At 46.4% G+C, this 21,233-nt stretch overlaps 1 protein-coding gene across 1 annotated transcript in view; it reads right to left on the bottom strand.

Moving 5' to 3' along the window:
• TNRC6C (trinucleotide repeat containing adaptor 6C) overlaps positions 1-21,233 on the bottom strand; it is a 336,978-nt gene that overhangs the window by 297,712 nt on the left and 18,033 nt on the right. The window contains exon 4 of the mRNA XM_056332439.1: positions 2,028-2,093. Within this exon, the coding sequence (XP_056188414.1) occupies positions 2,028-2,093 (66 nt within the window). The remainder of the gene's footprint in view (positions 1-2,027; positions 2,094-21,233) is intronic.

The raw sequence follows: 21,233 nt of genomic DNA, 5'->3' as shown, positions 1-21,233 counted from the left end.
CAGCTGGTCCATCACCAGAGCAGCGAGGGGAGCAATGGCAACAATTGAGGCTCTTTCCAGCCCTGTGCATCTAAGTCTTCGTAAAAACCAAACACACGTTGCAATGTCCATTAGGTCTGAGTATCCACCAGGGCATAAAGCTGGTGCCCGTTCCATCTGCAGGGCCGTGCCCTGCTTTAAATGCCTGTCCTCCCTTCCCAGAGCAGGCACCCTCCATTTTCACCCCTGGGAATTGATGTTTCCCTTGTGCTGATGAGATGGAGAAATGTGGCTTAAAGCAATTCTTGTCTTCTGAAGCCTGTCTTAGATGTAATGCTAGTTTTCTGCTTGGAGCAACCAACTCGGTCTGCACCTGCCTGTGAAAACGGCACGCATTACAGATAACCTTCTCAATAAGAGATGATAAGTTTGATATGCACGGGACAGACACAAGAGCTTTGTTAAACAACTTCTTTTCCCAAGGCCTTTAAAAAACAGTCCTTTAGCAGCACTGAGTCACCTCAGTTCTTTCCATACACAAAAGCTACACCAGTTGCCACCAAACCATCACTTCTGGCTTGCAGCACTGACTGGTTTGGCTCAGCCCATGACAGCAAGGTGGCAGAGAAGCCACCTACCCAGTGCAGACTGTGGGCTGTAGAGGCATCACAGGAGTCAAAGAAATATTATCTGAGAAAAAAATGGGAAGGGATGTTTGGGGTTTTTTTGGTTGGTTGGGTTGGGATTTTTTTTTTCCTTCACCAAAATCCTGGAGTTGCTGAAGCCGTCCTTACTTCAGTAAAGTTTTCTGACATTCACTGCATTTTCTTTTGAAACACCTTGTTGCTGTGGGGAATACCAGATGCTCTGGCTATGCTGCTATTGCCTAGGGACAACCTTCAGATATTTTGTTTGGTATTTCTACTTCATCTATCATCAAAATAAAATATCTTATCCAAACCTCCACAGAGTCCAGTGGGCTTTGGTACCAACCATTAAAAGCATCTGCTAAGGGGTAAGCACACCGCTCCTGCCCAGGGCAGGAACCAAGTAGCAAGGATGGAGAGTTGACAGATTTGTGATGCAATTTAGGTTACTGCAAAATAGGTATCTAAATAATATACATGTATATTATTTCGTATGTAAAAATATATGAAGAATGTATATGCACACACACACACACACACAAACTTCTTTAAAAACCTAAAATCTCCCCCAGCGATGCTATGAAAAACCCTCATATGAAGCCTGTTGGAACTGAAAGCTGGTCAAACACAAATGCACATGTAGAAACACACTTGACAGAACAGCTAAAAGACCTTCTAGGGAAGCGGAGCTGATTAAAACCAGCAAACTAAATTTGGAAGTGAGGTGATAGAAACTGACACATGAAGATATATTTTATTTCTTATTCTCCTCTGTTATAAATAAGGCTGTTCGGAGAAAAAAATAATTAAAGTTAAGTTGAAATGTTGGATGGCAAAGCCATCACCTTTGTCACTGACTTAAAATGCATCTTTCCACATCCCGCATGCACATGGAATATAAATAGTAAAAATGGAACATTTAAACAAATATTTGCAAGAGGCTTTTCTTTGTTTTTAAATACTTGTCCTACTCCAGTCAGAATCCACACTTGCTCCCTTACAAAAAAGGAGCAGGAACATGTGTATTACCAAAGGAGATGTGGGTAACTGCAGAAGACCTTCAAACACACAGGCAAGACTGACACTCAGACACAAGCCTCAGACCAAGGTGCCAATATCCATTTTTATATCTTGCACCAAACCGCTACACAAAGAGCCTGTAACAGTGTGACCCTGAACCTGAGTTTCAAATAAAGCTGAACCTGGGTTTCACACCTGGGACCAGCATCAAAAACACCCCCCCAGTCTGGCCCCCTCTGTCACAGTTCATCTCAGCGATGCTAAAGACTAATTTTTGCCAAGCAGGGCGCACACCTTTGTTTTGTAAAGCAGAAGACATCAACACAATCAATGTCAAGAAGCATGGTTTAGTTTTGGGTTAAACAAAGCTAAAAGACTGACCTTCTGTCCGTCACCAAGATCTTGACTGTCTTTGGTATTAAATTCACAGGCAGAAGCTTCCATGTCCTGGAAAAAAAAGAAAAAAAAAAAAATTGAATTTGTGTTATCCCCCAATTTTATACCCATGTTTGTTCCAACATTGTTTATGCTGCACAGTGCATAGAAAGATAGCTTCAACTTTGTGCTCAGTGTTTCAGGTAACTCAGGTGCAGGAGGGACTAGAAATGAAGAAATAAGTTTCCAGTTTCTCAACACTGATACGGATATACAGCAAAAGACAGCCAACCTGTTCTTGGGGGACAATGTGGTTGGAAACACATAGAAAAGGCCTTAAAAAAATATTCCTGTCTAAAATGCCTCTTAAAAAAAAACCAAACTAAAAAAAAACCCCAAAACTGAAAAATATGAGGTATCTGCCACCTTCTGTAGCAAGAAGCAGGACAATTTTTCTAAAAACTTTTAAAATCTGACATTTCATCAAAACTTGAGCATCTGTTGACACCAAAGGATGCTCTGCAGTTCTGCAGCCTCTATTACCCCTGAAGCTCCCCCCTCGCCCTATCCATCTCCCCCGCTGGTGCCAGTGCCTATTTCAGAGATGCCAACGCTGGCAGCAAGGGCGGCTTTGTGGAGACCCCCGGCAGGTAACTGTGGAATCAAGAGCTGAGCCCAGTGCTGCAGAGAAGCATCTCTGCCAGAAAATCCTTAAAGCTTTGAGGAAAAACCAAAGGTGACAGCAGGAAGGCTCCAGAAAAGGCATGGGGAATTGAGTCCGCTACAGCAACAATATCTCTGTAAATTGTTCTCCCGGTGAAAAGCCAGTATGGTGCTAAAAACCACCGAGTTTTACATTGTTACCTAGAGCATGAAATAACGTCCCCGTTGAGGGCTGCAGGCTCGTAAAGCGTAACGGAGAATCATGAATGGGATTTCCAAAGGTACCCGAATGCTTTTCAATAAGGCTGAACTCCTAAATTATTGAGGCACTTTAGAAAATCCCACTTCATAGAAGTAAATCCACAAGATATCAGCATCCCCATCAGTCCTCATGGACTTTGTGGTTACAGAATAAATGCCCTAACAAAACATCAGCTGGTAAATGATTGTGTGATTGCTGATGCCTGAGGATAATGTCAGGAGGGTGGCCAGGCTCTCCTCACTTAGTTCTTCATTCTGCCTTTGAAAACATTAACAAGCTCCTCCAGAGTCAGCTTAGCTTCCTCAAAATTTGTGTAACACTTATGTTTGTTGGACATATTCCTCAGGCAGAGCAAGGAAAGCTATGAAGAGAACATGAGGCAGGCTTTCAAAAATAACAAATCCGTCAAAACTATTATTTCTACAGCGTGCACGTATTTTCCTTCACTGTGTATGAGTGGACATTATTTTGTAGGCAGTCCGTCCAGACCGCGGCAGGAGGCACCCGCATGCATTCAGGGTTTGTACAGAGGATTCCCCCTCGGTCTCCTGGCAAATCAAGTTTAATGCAATGGAAGATATCAGTTGGCTGTTCGTGTTCGGAATGCCTAACAGCAAGAGAATTACTACATGCCACGTGAGACACCCTAAAGTACCAGATTAACACACAAGCAACAGAACCTCCGACTGAGATGCCAGGGCATAAGAGACGGGGCGGGCTCAGCTCTGCCTTGGCCAAGAGCCAGGAAATCCAGGCCAGAAAGTTCATGCATACAAAAACTGGCAAAATCAGGCCTGGGCTTATGCTGTTTAGTAACTAACTTATCACACACACCCCTCCGCCCCCTTCAATCGTCTGGGCTGAACTACCCAGGGCAGCAGATGAAGGGAAAGTAACCACGCAGAGCGGACAGTCACCAGCATCTGTGCCTGGAGAAGACACAGTCGCCTTTCAGTAAAGATGGGAAGGCAGAATTAGAGATGCAGCTCTGAGACACAGAGCATGCCAAGACAAATGCCCATTACCCAGCACAATGTTCTACTACTTTCTTCGCAACACCCGACATTTGGATTAATTTTCTGAAAGAAAACAGACTCTCTCAACAGCAGCCTGATGGTCTCAGCAATTCACTTTACAATTACTCACTAAACTACCTTGATTTAATTATTCAAGAAGAATCTCACTGCCACTGATAACTACTTAATTAAAAACACAACTTTAGAGCAATAAGAGAGTCACATTATATTGCATTTAAAATAGATTTCTTGCTGAAAACATGCACAGTTCATTTTAAACAGCTTAATGTGCCAATATATTTAGAGTCCCAAGGATTTTAAGAATGGCTCAAGCAACAGTGATCATCCAGGGGCTGCAAACAACACTCATAAGCTTGTTCTCATTTGGAGCAACTCCAGTAAAATCAAATTAAGAAAAGCATCACTGCAAGAAAGCTAGTCCGGAGTACGAGCAAACTACACTCAGGGAAGTCAGAAGCTGAGAAAACAGACCAAGCTCTTACCCTGCTCACAGCACTGCTTCACCTTTCCCGAGTGCTGCCACTTCTGCCCTTCCTGCTGGTCCAAGGGGCCACAGGTGAAGGTGCTGAGCCCTGACGGGGGCTGCCCCTCACGCCTCCAGCCAGGGCCCACCCGGCCCCAGCTGCAGCAAGGGCAGGTGATCTCATCCCTCACCCGCTGCAGCCTGCCTTTTCTCTCTGGCATTGCTGTCACAGGCCAAACGTGGGCAGCTCGTGCACGTTCTGGAAAGGCGCCCTCGGCCCTGACAGCTCCGCGGCACTGCCTTCGGCTCCGAGCATCGAGCACCGCAAAGGCACACGTACCCGCTGTCCAGACTGCCCAGCTCCCACACCTGAGCCTCAGCCCTGAAAGTCCCCGGGGGTTTCCACCTCTGTCCCAGCCTGTGTGCATGGGGGGGTAGCCAGCCCTTTCTCCGTGCCCCCCACGCCAGCTCAGATCCTCCAGGTCGGAGATCTCTGGCGGAGGGCAGCTGCCTGAATGCAATTCCCATTTTTTATGAACCTTAGCATTTTAATGGGTATCAAGTATGGGTATCATTTGATCCTTGCAATAGTCAAGAGCAGTCTTGGATAACTTGGGGGGGTTTAACCTGTGGCAGAAGGAGTTGTGAATTAATTGGCTCAATTGCTGCTGGGATAGAGGTGGAGACAGCTTGGGGAAAGGGCTATCAGTGCCTGTGGTGAGACAGACCAGGTGCAGGCAGGGTTGGCTGCAGACACCAGCATGACTCACGCAGCACTTTCTGAGAGCATCGGCTAGATTTAGACTGTGCCAAGTGATGTAGGAAAGCCTCCCAAATTATTAGCATGCCATTTCCTAGTTAGTTATTTAAAACATCTCTCCTTCCTCTTAACTAGGAGGTACCGGCTCCTTTGGTTTTAATACATTTTCAGTACAGCTAGAATTATATACGTATGTATATATCTGAAAAAATTAAATGACTGCCTTCTTGAGTATTATCTTCCTGGTTTATTGTATGCCCTCTCTCCCCTTCTCTTTCCAGAGAGACCAACCATCACATGAAAATGCTTTTCATCATCTGCAAAATTTGATGCCCAAAATAGCCCCACGGTTGCCCTAGCAACTAGCATTTGTTCCCCCTCCCCCCAGCATCCCCCCCTTTGCATATTGCTGCATATTTCTATCATCTCTTTCCAGGCACAGTTCATAAACACGGCTGCATAATAAAGAATGTTATCACCAATGACTTACAGCCCAGCTGCTGCAAATAAGATATGAAGTGGCAGGGAAATACAATTTCATGCAGCTAGGACAACAGATTGATTGGGTGCCCTTCAAATTTGATGCCACTTCTTTAAGTCTGTCCAAATTCAAAAAAAAAAAAAAAAAAAAAAGTTAGTTTCCCCACCTCCCCATCTTTCCATGGTAGCAACAGACAATAAAAGTGGGAGATAATTCACTAGGACACTCATTATGTCTGCAGCAACCTTGCCCTGAGAGACTGACAATTTAAAGAGATGTGCTTCTTTTCCCTGCCACCTCCTCTACTTTTTCCCCAGCTGCCCTTCTTCATCAATAGCCTTATTCCTCCAGTTTAGTTGCCTGTTTAATTATCTTCCCTTTCAAATTATTATTTCTGTTCAGATTGCTAGACAGAAGGTTGTTATAGAAAGAGACAAGCAAACCCCTTAATTTCATTACCACCATTTCCAAAATTTTATCCTTATTTTTATTTAGTTTTGGTAGAACAGCATGAAAAGCCTCCCTCGCCTAGCATTTGTATCAGAGAACACCCCAGCAAGAACAAATAGAGGCGTGCTTTTAAATCCTCCTTCCCCCCGTCATTTCTGATGGGTTGACTTTCAAGGATATGGAGATCTGCTTTGGAGGCTGATCTGAACGTGCAGAGATCACCTGGTGATCCTTGGGGTGCCACAGTGCAATGCAGAGCGACCAGGACCAGCTGCTACCGGGGGGCCATGGTGATGCACGGCGTGCTCCTGCTTACAGGCCAGACCTCTCAGGGTGCAGGCAGGGACAACCCCTGCGTATCGCTGCAGTCCAGGGTTTCTCTCCCACATTCACCTTTCCGTCCCCTGCCTCCCCGCTCCACTGCTAGCACTGGTTTCCTGAATTCTTCCTCTGTGTGTTGCCCAGGGCAAGCTTGCAGTGCCTGCCTCTTCCGACACTGTTCCTTCCTCTCTCCCTCTCAGGTGCAACCCGCCTTCCCCATGGCATCCCACCTGGGCTGTTTCTTTACATGGAAAGGAGGCATGGAGCAGTGCTGGCAAGGCTGGAGGTCATTCTGTGACGGGGATCTTGGCACTGACCTCAGACACTGCAGCTGTCAAGGGAAGAGCAAGACACAAGGTGTGTGATGGGTACACAGAGACCTCACTGCTTTGAAATATGCAGCAAAGGAAAATCTGATTTTTTCCCATTTAACAAAGAGAAGAGAGAGACCCATCATAGGTTTGTGCAGCCTCTGGCTCCAAATCGTCTCTAGGATTTGTTAACATCCATCAATCACAATCAACCAAATCAGCTACAGAGGGAGGACATCACTCCTTGCAGAGGCTGTTCTTTTAAGTGCTCAACAGCAGCAACAATCCCAAAATTCTCCCGAAGAGTCCTGAACTAACTCACATGCATCTGGAGACAAGACGAAGGTTGTCACCTCTTCAGCATCTCCTGTGGGCATTTCTCAGAGCCAGACTGCAACTGCCAGTCTGACCCGCAGCCAGCTCTTCCTGCCCAAGAACCTGAAGGTACAGGGATGGGTTGCTCCTTGATCTGATTATATTCAACTCGTGACCTGCAAGATCCCGTTGCCTCCTTTCCCATCCGTACATTACAATAATGAACGTAAAACAAGGTTTCAGATACAAACAGCTCTGATTTGTGCAATGAACTGGACCTGAATTCCAGCAGTTTGCACTCATCGGTCCTAGGATGTTGAGATGCTTAAACATGTAGGACATTCGCCAGCTCCTCAGATGGAAAACATGAAAGCAGTTCAGAATAGGATTATTACTATTATTAAAATGAGAGATGAGGTTTTAAACCCAAAACTGCAGATCAGGAAATTTAAAACTATTTTCCATCTTGAAATATGTTCAATGATGGAAAACCGAAGTCAGCGTTAAAGCAGCCTTCATGGCTCACACAGGAGAGTGTGTTTAGAAGTAGAAGATACCACAGCAAAGTTGGTGGATTTTTGTTTCTTTTTTTTTTTCAGTACTTCTACTAGGAAAAAAGCAGCAATGAGGAGAAACAGAAAATGTGTAATATGAGAAGAAAAGATTTTTACAAAATACTTTCTACCATTTCCTTTGAGGCATGAGCGGTTCTTTAATCTAAGGGTCATTTCTGTGTCATTTTTCTTCCCTAAGCGGAGGCCAAGTTCAAGAGGACTGTGTTTCTTTTAATTTCCTTTGGCTACAAGTACTTGGATACAGAATCCCATTTATCTTACTTGACTCAAGTAAATAAATTAAAAAAACCCCAACTTAGTGTGTCCTATAAATACCCCATAACATACAGGATCCAACATCACTTTTTTTTGATTTTTTTTTTCCCCCTAAAACCTTAAACCCTACTGACACCATAAAACATTGGCATTCCCCATTCCATGGTTGTTTCCCATAATCTAGGAGAACATTAAAGAGAGAAAAATTGTGCTGAAAAATGACATCTTATCTATTTCCTTCCTACCACCACTCCATGTTTTTGTCATCGCAGGTCAGACACCTGCTCCCCACATTATAATCTGTGGGAGTGATAAATGCTCGTCGGCAGTGATTACGAGTGGCCGCATTCACTTGGTGTCAATCTGGAAACCAGCGCATTTGCTCAGCTGCCATTCTTTGTCCTGCCAACAAGACCTAAAAGGAGGGGGAGGGGGGGGGGTAAGGCAAAAAAAAGGAACTGACAATTTTTCTCTCCCTCCTTGTCCCTGGAGGGGAGAGCTACTGCCAGGCCCAGGTGCTGCATAAACCCCTGTGTTGGAGAGGGGATGCTGCAACCACAAGCACCCTTACAGGCTCTTAGGAGACTGGGGGACAAGTAGGATAATTTACATGAGCTGGGATCTCCTGGATTTGACCATGACCTCCACACGGCTATGGATATATTTAATGTGGCAAGACAGATGGGCAGTGAGCCAGATTGCAACACAACCTGGTAAAGCCCAATTTAATCACCGTTGCCCCAGCAATGGGCAGTCCCCTGACTGATTGACCTTTCCTGCTGTCGGGTTGGATCACGTCCTCATTTAGGCAGACCTTGGGCCACCCCAGTGGGGTTGAAGAGGTCAAGGAAGAGGAGTCGTGTTTGGGTTTTCCATGCCCCACCATAGCAGCCTGTGGCCGTATCCTGCTTCCAAAGGAGTAGCTGCAGCAAATGCATTGAACATTCATTCCCCCTGGAACAGGCACAGCTCTGCCATTCTGCACCTTCTGGTCTTACCACAGACCTTCATCCTTCTTTTTGGGACTCGTTTTGCTGATTGAACCTGTCAGTGGCTGTTGAAACCTGTGCCACTCCATGTGGTCTCTACCCTGCACATCCCCTGTAGTGCTCATGTCCAGGCTTAAACCACAAAGTATTCTGCAGGCACATCTGGAGGTACCGGTGAGCCTCCCCCCAGGCAGGGGAGCCCCGCAGATGCCATTATTTTTACCACTCTCCAACGTCTTCCCTGATACCCTATATACTGCTCTCAGGCAAATATTAAAGCATTCACACCTTCTCTATTTAATTACATCAGGACAGTGGTAGGGCCGCAGAAAGGCTCAGAGTTGAGGCAGGAGCCAGGCTCCCAACGCAGCTGTAACCCTGTGTGATGCTGTCCTTCCCAGCAGCGCCCTGCATCAACCCCTGCTCACCGTGCAAAGCCTGGTGCAATGTCATGCTTCCAGAAAACATGGCACTGGGGCTGATGACAATGCAGGGACAGCCAAAGTCAGTACCCAGGGGAGTGCTTACTGGCAGGGAATGTTCTCTTATGCTATTTATGCTATTTTCAGCCACAGTCATCCAAGTGAAAAAGCTGTTATACGGGTGCAGCTGTATGATCTGCAACCTTGCAGGCCATGGAGGAAACAAAACCAAAGAGCCAGGCTAGCGTGGTCACAGGCAAGTCGTGTCAGAGCCTCCCTTTGTAAAGGCGCACTTAAGAACAGAGAAGAAATAAGAGAAGATTTAGCAATCCCATTCCATGGGATGGGTCCCCAGTGCAGATGAGATGTAAGCATTAGATAAAAGGACCACTACTTACAATAAAGAAACCAAGTGCACCACTCTGCAAGCAAAAATTACTCTTTAAGGAGAAGCAACATGCACACTTTGTTCAAATTTGTTTAAGGCAATGCAAATACAAAAAACAACTCATGGGAAAGAAAGTGCAGGGGATGCTACATAAGGTGCAGGTAAACCCCTGTTGACTCTCAGAGGTAATGTTCCTGCTTTTGTAACACAACAATGGTCCAAAATATTTTGCATTTCACACGATGAATGGCTAAACCCGCCCATTTTCTGAGGTTTTGGTTGTACTGAGATTGAATGAACAGTAACACAAAAGTGTGCATCTCAGACCTTACCCAAAGCATGTGGCTTCCTAGACTTTGGCATCTGGTTAGAAGGAAATAGAGTTGTTCATTAGGCAAGTGATAATTGTTATCTTGCTACAACACGCAATTGTTGCTACATACAACAGCTTTAGGTAGGTGGGGAAAGCTTACAGACTTGCACTGACGTCAAGAAACAGCACCTTTATGCTGAGGCACACTTTCTGGAGATCTTGAACAAGCCCTGGGTTAATGATGCCAAGCACGGGGCACAGTGGGACAGAGAAATGAAAGCAGTTAACTACATTAGAAATCAAGTGTTTTAATTAATTCTCAGTGGAAATAGCTGGAAACAAAAGCCATGCCCGGATGGGAGATATGAGAAAAGGTACAAATCCACTATGGAGATGAAGCTTCAGCACTGCAAGATACAGGAACCCAGGAGCCCTGATGGCCACCCCGCTTCATGGTGACTCCTCCACCCTCCAAGCTGGACAGGGGCACCAGCATCTCCGCATGGTTTTGCTTTGGAAAGAAAGCAAGTAGGGAGAGGTGTCACATCCCTGAGCACAGGGTGAGTGGAGCCTCCCCGGGGCCAACAGACCTTTAATGCATCCTTTTTTGCACTTGAACCAGTGAAGTGGGAGTGCAGCCCTTAACACAGCTCCTGCCCGTTCCCCAAGTCGCTCCATCACTTCACAGGTGGGGAGGGCACGTCCCAGGAACTGGCTTTTGAGTTGTCAGTTATGCTGTGGCTCTGCAGTGCAATTATCCATAAATATTTATAGGCACATGCACATGCACACCCACCTACCCTTTGTTCTGTTTTTGTGTGACACACAGAAGAATTTTGGCTCTGTTTTCTCTCCCTCACCTGGGTTTTCTCTGCCCTTTCTGCTGGATACAAGAGATTTGATTAAATTACCTTAATTGGCAAATGTATTGTTCAGACAGCTGTGACAGAAATGACTTCGTGCATTAGTCAGAAGGTTAAGTAGCTCATGGCAGCTCCCAACACCTTTTTTTTGCTGCCAGACACCTCTATACCAACTCTGAATTGCATTTCAAAGCATGTTTAGAGGGCAGATCTGCTGCGTTGTGTACTATGTTTGGGTGCGGAGAGGCAGCATGGTCAGAAGTGCCTACGTCTCTGGCTGCCTGCCCTGCTCCCAGCCATTTGCCATGTCAGGTGCATTGGAAATTGTATCTACATGGCATCTTTCTTGAAAAGAGGGCAACCGTGTGACTGGAAAGCAGCCCTGCCATGCAAGGAACGTTTTTGCCTTGTTTTATCTCACGTGCTATGATTGAACTTGGCCTGTGTTGCAGACCTCAGAGCCTCGCAGGAAGGCTGTGCGTGCCCATGCCCTGCTCTGGGGATGCTCTGCAGTGCTGACACCCTCCCTCTGCCACCTCGCCTTTGCAGCCTGAGCTCCTCCCGTGTAACTTGGTATTAGTGGGACCACAGTCACCCAGGGATCCCTCCACAGAAAACAGAGCATGAAACTTCTCCAGACATTCAGGTCTCCAGACAGGATGACTTGTCCTTGAGCAGACCTTCCTCTCTCCCCTCTGACTCTCCAACAGCTGAGCTGATGGGGCTTGTAACTTCAGCACCTCGACAAAGTGCCTAAAATGGACTAGTTGCCAGCAGTCCTTCCCCTTCTCCCTTGAACTGTTGCCTGTTACTCGTTGCATTTTCCACAAGCTCCATAATTTTACAGCTTGGAAACCCATTATACTCACGTCATCTTCCATAACAGTGTCAATACTCGGGCATCCCTTGGAATCCTGCAGCTAGGAGAAAAGCCAGGAAGAGGTATGTCATCAGCACTGGGAAGCAGAAGGGGAACCTGATGGCCAGGGAGGCTGTGGGACAGGCCAGGATGTAAAATGGGATGGACATTTTTCACTCTTGTCTTCATGGGCTGCACCACTCAAGGCCCTGCAGTACGACTCTGCTGTATGTGCACAAAAGCCATCGCTATACCCCTGGGAAATAGGGTGTCACCTTATGTCAGTGACAACAGTGATGGCTGCACTACAGGGGCTGACAGACACTTTCAGCACATGGGAAAGGCAAGCAGCCCTTTGGGATGTAACTGCTGCCTGTACCACAGCTCGGGATTGAAGTGTCTCCTCTGCTCAAGGCCTCCGCTGCTCTCCAACGCTCCCTCCAGTCGCTGGCAGCAGACACGGCCAGCAGCAGGTGATGTAAAATCGGGTGTCTCCAGCTGTGACCTGGGCACGTCCCCATACAAACTTGACAAATTCAGTGGCTGAAGCCCCACAGATCTGCAGTGACTTTGTGGGTGCCAAGGGAGACAGTGGTGTTAAAGCTGATGTCACCTGAGAAGTGCCTCTGTCCCAGCAATCACTTTCACTGGATGCTGCCAGCGCGCTCAGACGAGACTGAATTGTCTTCTTGTGCATGGAGGAGATCACATCTAGATGACTGACAAGGCAAGGCATGGGAGAAGCTCATATTTACCACTGCTTTGCACCCTGAGCATCCTCGGGACAGGCAGCGGTCCATCACCCAGGGCTGAGAGGACAGCCCTGCCCCAGCACCACAGGCACTTGAAAAACACATTTAAAGCTTATTCTCTGCATATACAGGCATAAAAAGAATAGGAAATTTTCATAACCGTTTTGATTTCCACTAACTGAAGCCAGTGTAAATCTCTGTTTTTTATGAATCTCACTTACATTTCGTGCCTGACTTGTGCATAAAACTTCCCCAGATTTACACAAGCTAACTCCATAAGTCATCCCCTTCCCAATCAGGCCTTATATCTTGATGACCTTTTAGAAACCAATGACTGCTTTCCTGTTGTTATCCATAATTGGAAAAGCACTGGAGATAAGAAAATTTATAGCAACGAGTGATCTACCTGCAAGAGACAATAAAGAACGCTGGGTGGTGAAAGAACGGGGAAGAAAAATCCCAGACACGGAGATGCGCAGGTGCAGGGGCACGCGCAGACACGTGCAGCTCAAGCTGAACTCCCCCTGTCTTTATTAAATCTCTCCCCACTCTCCCCTCCTTGAGCCCTTTCCACTCTGCAGGGCAGATGCACTCTTGTCAAGCATCTGCTCTGATTTCAGTCTTGGAATTTAGTTGCAAATCTTCTGGTTTAATGCGAATGAAGCTTCATACAGGAACCCACGCTTCACTCCCAAAGTGAATAATCCCACCACACAGCACAGCCCTCTAGGAAAGCAAACCGGGACTGCAATGTATGCACTGCTATGGGCATAACGCACAGGGAGACGGGCAGGGTTGGCCTCAGAGCTCGTCACACAGAGCGCAGATGCACATTGCTTTGGGGTTAACCACAAACACAGATTATTCACCTCACCATCAGTCAGAGTGATCTCTGCCAGCAGGAACCATTCCCCACAACAGGATCACTGAACTGCTCCTGGACCCATTCAAAAGACTGAATCTTGTTTTGTCTCGAAACAAAGGCAGAAGGTCACACGCTGCCACATCCCTTCTCTGGCACTGAATACTCCTATTTGTAAGCAATGGAAGTTGTCTATAAGGCAGTGGTCCTGATCTTGGTTGCACTGAAGAAATCCAGGACATGCCAAGACTCAAGAAGTGAAACAGCTCCAGTCACATCTACTTTCAAGTCAGAGTAACCCAGATGACCTTGTCTAGGGATCCAAGGAGATGTTGAAAGGAAAAGGAGCATTTCCTAGTCCAAGAGTAAGAGAACATACACCAGCCATATTAATAAGGCTGCATGTAGAGGGAACGTCTAAGTTTTGCAAAGCAGAGGTATGAAAATCTACACGTGAATACTTTGTCCAACCTTACTTTCAACCTTCCTGCAAGAGCAGGAGTCTCCCATGAGAAGCAGCCAGGATTCAGGGACAGTGCTGGGGACAAAAGTAGGGACTCCTTGATCAGATGTAACACACATGCACGTGGTCCTCAGAAAACCTTTTGGGTCTTCGTATCTTCTACTGAAAAGCGTCACTGAAGGGGCAATGCTCAGTGCCTACTGTGAGAGCATTTTCAGATAGCTGGATGGGAGTTGCTACCGCAGTTAAAAAAGTGGCTTTCCAAACCACTGATCGTGCTCGAGACATACAAATGTAAGCACTCCGCACCCACTGCGATTGCTGTACAAGCATCTTCACGCACCTCCGACACCTGCCCTGGCTTAAAATGGATCCCAGCCACAGGTCTGTGCCTCAGCTCATCTTTCTTATTTGCAGTCAGAAAGATTACGCAGATCTGTAATAATTAACTCCCAAGAGAGAAGCTGAAGTAAAACCAGTAAGAGAAAGCTGCTCAGAACCAGAAAAAAACAAAGCCAAAACAAAAAAACCCAACAGATGACAAATTCCTGGCAGGAGCTGGGATGAGGAAAGGCAAACAGAAAGGAGCAGTTGTCATTGAGGAAATCCTGGCAGCTCTCCCCTACAAGCACTCAGCCCTCACAAATAAAGATCTCTGCAGCTCCAGCAAAGGTCGCTGGGGTCTGTGTGCAGTGGAAGGCTGCTCCTGCTCCAGATGTACCCACTCTTCAGCTTTCGAACCGGCTCATGGTAAGCTCTGCCCAAGGTTTCCTTTTGGGAAATGAGGTGGTGGCATCTCAGCTCAGGGCTGAACACCCCACCTCGCTGGGGTCTCCTCCACCTGTTCTCCTTCGGTTCTGCTGAATTCAGCCTGTGCTGAGGACATCTCCCTCAGACATCTGTATTTTCAGATTATTCATTATGAATTGATTAGTTCATCCCACAGTCACCCTGATCATATTCTTCCTATGTACTAACATCTCAATGAATGAGCAGTCAAGTAGAAAATGAATGCATTAGTGCCTGATTGTATTACTAAGCTCTTGTATATGCTAACGAATTGCAGCAGTGTTTAATTCAGCCAAATAACAAACAGGTAGTTACAGAGTTAAACAACACAAGTGTCCAAACAAGTGTAAAACATCAAAAAACCCTCTTAATATCTTTTAGGTTTAGCATTCAAATTAGCTTTGGACATGAGTGCTTGTTTGAGGGGAATTCTTTTGTCTGGGCGTAGACGTTTTCCTGCTAGTATTTTCACAATTATGATGCTGAACTAGCCACTTTCATCCCTGCCAGGGTAGAATTGATTACAAACCACCTAGTTAATTAAAACAACAACTTGCATTCAGACCTGCTTTTTAGCAGAAACTAAGCTCAGAAAATTATTTTTTCTAACTCCATTGGAATTGCTATTTGCAATTCAATATGCAAGATAAAAGTTCTCTGCCGGGAACAGAGAAATGTAACTTTTTTTTTTCTTCCTCTTTTTTTTTTTTTAATTGTACACTGTATGAGATAATTTCCTATTTCCATCCACAAGCAACTACAATTGTATATATGAAAAAGAAAAGCTCAGAAAAAGCACACTAATCTCAGCAGAAATGGGTACATTTTCTAAGCAGGTTGGCCAGTCAGGAACTTTGCTCTTGTTACACTGACTGACTGCATGATACAGACAATAGCAACCCTCTGGATCACAGCGTATTTATCAAAACTTTATGAGGAATAGATGAAAAATTCTGGAAATTTTCCACATACGCCAAGCCTCAGGTTTGACTCTCTTGTCTACAACAGACCAGTACTTCTGCAGACACGTAAAGCCATGTAGTCCAAGCACGCCCACCACTATTGCATTCAGTGGGCACCAAGCAGACAGACATGCTCATGCTCCTCATGCTCCACAAATTTACAAGGGTATTTATTCAGTGGGCTTTTCATGAGGATTTCCAGGCAGACTCAGGTTGTACAGGCAACCAACATCCTAACAGGTGCATGTCATACCTTATATCGGCAGGTTACCATTAAAACGTAACACTTTATTAAAAAAAAAATTGCTTTTCCTTGTCAGTAAGAAAAGATTCAGCTACAACACAAAAGACTTGGTGATAGTTGTTAGTAGAAGGCCTTGGCAGTCTCCTCCTCCACAAAAATGTGGGCACTGACCCCTCTGGAGCCCGTCAGGGTGACAGTTCAGAAGAGCAGCGGCTGTGTCCAGCATTACCTGAATACAGCAATGTGACTCAGCTGTGAGGCTGTGTTTCTTAGGCAGCCTTGCTGGCTTATTGGCTCGCACAAAAATCCCTATGAAATCCCTCCTGGTTGTTAACCCTCTTGATATTTTTCCAAAAAGGGAAATGATATGCAGCATGGTGGCGAAGGGGCCCTGGGCAGGGCTAGGTGCCCCGTTAGGGCTCTTGGGCTCCCTGCACTGCAGAGACCCCAGGTGCTGCAGACCCACACCTGCCTGTGATGCTGGCCCCTGAGCCGTGCTACCCCGAACTGTCACCGGGCCAGCAAACAGCCCTGCAGAACCCACCCTCATGCATCCTCATCCCCCATGCTCCTTGCACAAGAAGCCAAGCGTGGCATGAGCCACGCATGTGTGACATTCCTCTGCTACTGACCCAATGCCAAATCCCTTTTGAGAGCAAAGCCTCTAAAAGGGCAAATTTGGCTGCTCCTTTGGCTCAAAGATGGACAGTTTTCCCAGAGCTGGGCTGTAGGAGATTTTAATTTCCCATCTCTGCTAAGCCTCTAAGGGACTGGACTTCCCTTGACTGTATGAAGATGGCCAGACCCTATGGCCAAAGACCTGTCCTTTCATGGACAGTAGGACATCGTGGGACCGAGAGCTCAAATCCACTAAGCAGTCTAAATTAGAGCCTGCAAGAGGTGCCTATAACAACCTGAGCAGAGAAGAATGACTCATCCCCTTGTTTTCCCCAAGCACAGACTGTATCTGTTTGGCAACAGACCAAGGAAAATGACAGTATAAACTGCCAGATCCCAACAAATCTCTTCTTTTGCTGCCTTGATTTTTCATGTCCAAGAGACAGAGTTGGCTTTGTTGCTATCCCATGGAGCAAGCCACATTCTCAAGTCAAAATTTGGCTCCATCTTCTCAATAGGCAAAGTGACAGAGGAATTGGTCTTATACGTTACAAAAACCCTCTGCAGGAGTCAGTCAGTCCTTTACACCCCTTTGGGGTCTCCTTGCTCAGCAGAAAGACTCATGGGCTCTGCATCGTGCTGCTGGGGAGCACGGTTAAGGGCTGCCATAAGGTCCCACCACCAGATGGGCATCCCGCTGGCTGCAGCCAGCTTGAAAGGAAAGTTTAGCACTTGAAGTACTGCATGGCTGAGAGAGTCCTAACAGAGGCAGGAGAGACAAGAGACTGCCAGAAAGGCTGTATTCCTCAGTCTTTCTGCATTCATGGAAGAGATGTGCAGGTTTAATAAAATATGTAGGAGTAGTCTCAGTGAAGTGCAGATGAAAGCTGCTGGGCTCTGACTCCCAGGAGAGCTCTGTGGGAGCAGCAAGAGCGGCTGCAGTGCAGGCAGCCCTGAGGATCTCCAGAACTAAAATTGGAATAATTGCCCCAGGAAAGGACTCCAGAACTGCTGCCTCCTCAGTCCAGGGCAGAACTAGTCCTGAAAATGGGGTGTTAGCACAGGCCAGCACACGAGTCAGCAACTCACCCTCATTCCCTACCTCATCTGCTAGTCCTGATGTAAAGCCAGCAGAAATCTTGGGTTTGCAATTTGGGCATGTTTCTACTAAGAACCGCAGTGAGACAATTCACTCTTTTTATACAGCCCACCAAAGAGCCATTTAGTGATAATGACTAAACTTAGTTTCATCTTGAAAACCTTTAATAAACTCCTGTACATTATTGAGGTTTTAATGGAGCTAATAGAAAACCAGAAAAAAGTAACACACACAATATGAAGAAGCTGTTTTTTGTTTTCCGTATTCAGAACAAAACACTATTTGGATTATTTTCATAAATATTTTCCATTCTTCCCCACTCAGATTTTATTTTTATTATGTTGGATTTTCCATCACATCTTTTCTCTTCTTCATTTTTTCCTTCTTTCTACAGCCGCAGAAGGAAAAGAATACAAGAAAAAGGAAAAAAGAGTGGTGATGACCCCGGTAGCCATCCTCCCAGGACTGACTGCTCCCCACGAATCTGCCCTCGTGCTCCTTCGCATGCAAGGGCAAAGAGCTTGAGGAGGCAGCACACACTAGCTCCAGGCAGAGAGCAGGACATAGTTCATGAGCTGTGTGACAAGTAAATGACAGTATTTGATGGAACAGGATTGGAAGAATCGTCTGGTCTTCCCAAAGTAACAGTTAGAAGCTGGACATGTATAACTAGAAGTGGGTCAGCAAACCAGTTCGCTACCCTTCCCCTTGAGAGATGCCATTCTCCCTTCCTGATTGAGGAGGGCAATAAGGCAGGGGGTGCCCAGGCCTCTGTGAACACTGATGAACCCAAGGAGAGGACAGAGCCCTCCAAGTGCCCCTCAGCATAAGCAGATGAGGACAGCTGCAATGGTTTAGCCATCTTAGAAATATTTTGCTTGCACAGAGACAAACAACCGTACCTACCTGGTAACTCTATAGTCCCAAAACTTGTCCTGTACAAACAGGTTAAGCCTCTCCATAGAAATTATCTTCTTGACATTAGACAGGTGTTCCTGAGGCAGAGGAACAAACTCCTTCGAGAACAGTGATAAGACCTGTCCAGCTGCTGGGAATGGCTAGGTCATCAAATGTTTATGGTAATCAAAAGGGCAGGTGATTATATTCGACCCCAATGGGTTAGCATGAATATAAGACAACATGGACACAAGTGCTTGTTATTATGAGCTCCTGGATTAATAAAGCCAATTAAATATAAATAGAGGCAGGCATCAGTAGAAAATGAAACAAGGACCTCTATTCCCAAACACAACTCTACCAGTTAGTGAATTTGATCTAAACACTGGAAGAAGCAGGTATCAAAGCAAAACTGCTTTAGACAGAGAAACAAATTTGATAAACATGTTTGACAAGCACATGGTTTACTCAACATGTGGAACTGAGTAGATCTCTAGTTTCACTCCATGCCTCCCATGGAAAGAAGGAGCTGTGAGGTTTTTACTCTTGCAAGTGTAACACTAAGTTTGGGAAGCAAAGTGCCTTGGAGGAAACCCTTACAGCAACTAGAAGTTAGGTTATATATCACACGAAGCAGTAGTGAGATGGACTGTTTATAACATAAGGAAAAGCCTTGTCTTGCTTCACAAGGGAACTAGGTACACAAGCAAGATACCTTGCAAAGTCTGCAAGAACTGTCCAAGCGGTTCAGAAAAGAAACCTAGGGCTGGTCAAAGTCATTAGACTAACAGGCCTGCAGACAGATGCTTTGTATTAATAGAAAGACAGAAAGACAGAAAGAAAGAAAGAAAGAAAAAGGTAAAAAGGAGGGCAGTATGTCCAGAGAAACAAAAATTCTCCAACACTACTTGGGTTTACCTGTAGAAAACAACTCTGCAAGTGTCCCCACACACAGGTGTCCAGCCCTGAAGGTGTTATTAGGAGCAACAGATTCCACTATAGAGCTTTCTATCCCACTTTCTAAGATTTCTAGTCCCTACATGTTCAGTTGTACATGGAAGAAGTCCTCCTGATGACCCATTGAACAGATCCAAAAAATACTCATGCCTTGTCTGTGCATTCCTCAAAGTAGGAAAACCACAAGCATTACTCGAAGAAAGTAGTTGTGTGTTGTTCAAAACAGATAAATGGCTTTAAGTGATTTGATTTTTTGTTCTCAGTCATGCTCAGTCTCCAGAGCTACTTTTCACAACGTGTTGGACCTCATATGCTTGGAAGAACTATCACAAAGCTCTAGAGAAATACAGGGTGGGAAATGCGTGCTCTGGATTTTGTACCGGCACTTTTAGAGTAAAATACTTCATTCAGGCAAGAGCTGGAAAGTTGAAAGAGAAACAAATCTGGGAGTTGATCTACTATTTTGTCCGACAAGATCAATTCATTGCCTCCAAATGCAAGAGCTGGGACCTACTGTTATGGGCAGCAAGCAGGGTTGATTACACAAAAAGCACAGGAGGACCACTAATACATGTACCCATCTTGTCCGCCTTCTAAGGAGGTGCTCCTAATCGTGCCACAGCAAAACAAGACCATGTAACTCCATGAAACACACAGCCAGCGTGCTCTCCCATCAGTAAACCAGCCTTCAGCTGAAGCCCTTGCATGAGAAGGTCCCATGTCCATTGAAGGCAGCACAAAGGCCCCTTGAGGACAGCCATGACAACAGGAGAGTGGGAAGAGAAAAGAGTCATAGATGCTTACACCACATTTGTGGCAGCAGGGGAACGCTGCTGCTGCTATCTGTGCCAAAATCAGGATCTGAGGCAGTTCATGTGCCTTCAAACCCCTCACCCCATGGTGCTTCCAACACACGTAGCCAAACCACCCGGCTAGCCAGGAAGCAAACGTGGAAGAACCTGCCCAACACCCAGCCGGGGCCGTGCTCCCAGCTCCGGCAGGAGCCATTTCCCAGCTTCCCAGCCCTCCAGCATCTGCCTGAACTGATGGGCAGCCTCTAAAGTAGGGTGCTTTCTGCTCCTCCCGGTACAAGGGCATGCCCAAACAGCTGCAAAAACACAAGGTGGGAGCCGGGAAGAAGGGGCCAGCAGTTTGGGGTGGGGGAAACAAAAAGGCATGTTGCTGGGTTTCTTTTTTTTTGGTGGGGGGTTGCAGGGTGGTGGTGGTGTGTGTTTGGCACTCTTGTTTGTTTGGGTTTTGGGGGTTTTATTTTTAGGAGTTGTGGTGTCATCTTGTTTTATTTTCTGACATTGCAAGCTGCTGGCAGGATGACTTCGTTGCCAGGGAAACTGCTGGGAAGGTGCACAGGGCTGCTGCCCGCATCCAGGCACCAGGACCACCCGCTGCCATGGCAGTGCTCCCACCGTGAGGCTGCCCATCCCCGCGGGCAGCACCAGCGGAGAGCCCAGCGCCTGCTCCGGCACAGCCCAGGCGAGGGGCCAACCCACGGCTCATCAGCCACCGAGCCCGCGCCAGGGCCGTGCGAGGACGGGACAGCACAGGGCCTAATGGAGGCTCTAGTTCTTTCTTATTTTCAAATCACTGCCATTAGGAGAATTGTTATGGTTGGCAATTTGCAATAATCAATTTGAAATCGCGGTTTGATTAGTTAATGCACTTTCTGCCGCGCTCTCCTCCTAATTTGATGGGGGAGAGAGAGGAGGATTTTTCTGCTTTGTGGCTGTACCACAGCTCTCGCAGCACGTGTGCGCCACTCGCACTCCTCGCCGGTCCCCCTGGGGCTGTGCCAGGCTGCAATGGCACTGTGCGCCCCACGGCGTG

This window comes from Falco biarmicus, chromosome 1, assembly GCF_023638135.1.
Source record: "Falco biarmicus isolate bFalBia1 chromosome 1, bFalBia1.pri, whole genome shotgun sequence".
NCBI classification, from domain to species: domain Eukaryota; kingdom Metazoa; phylum Chordata; class Aves; order Falconiformes; family Falconidae; genus Falco; species Falco biarmicus.
This window is presented reverse-complemented; position numbering and strand designations above follow the sequence as displayed.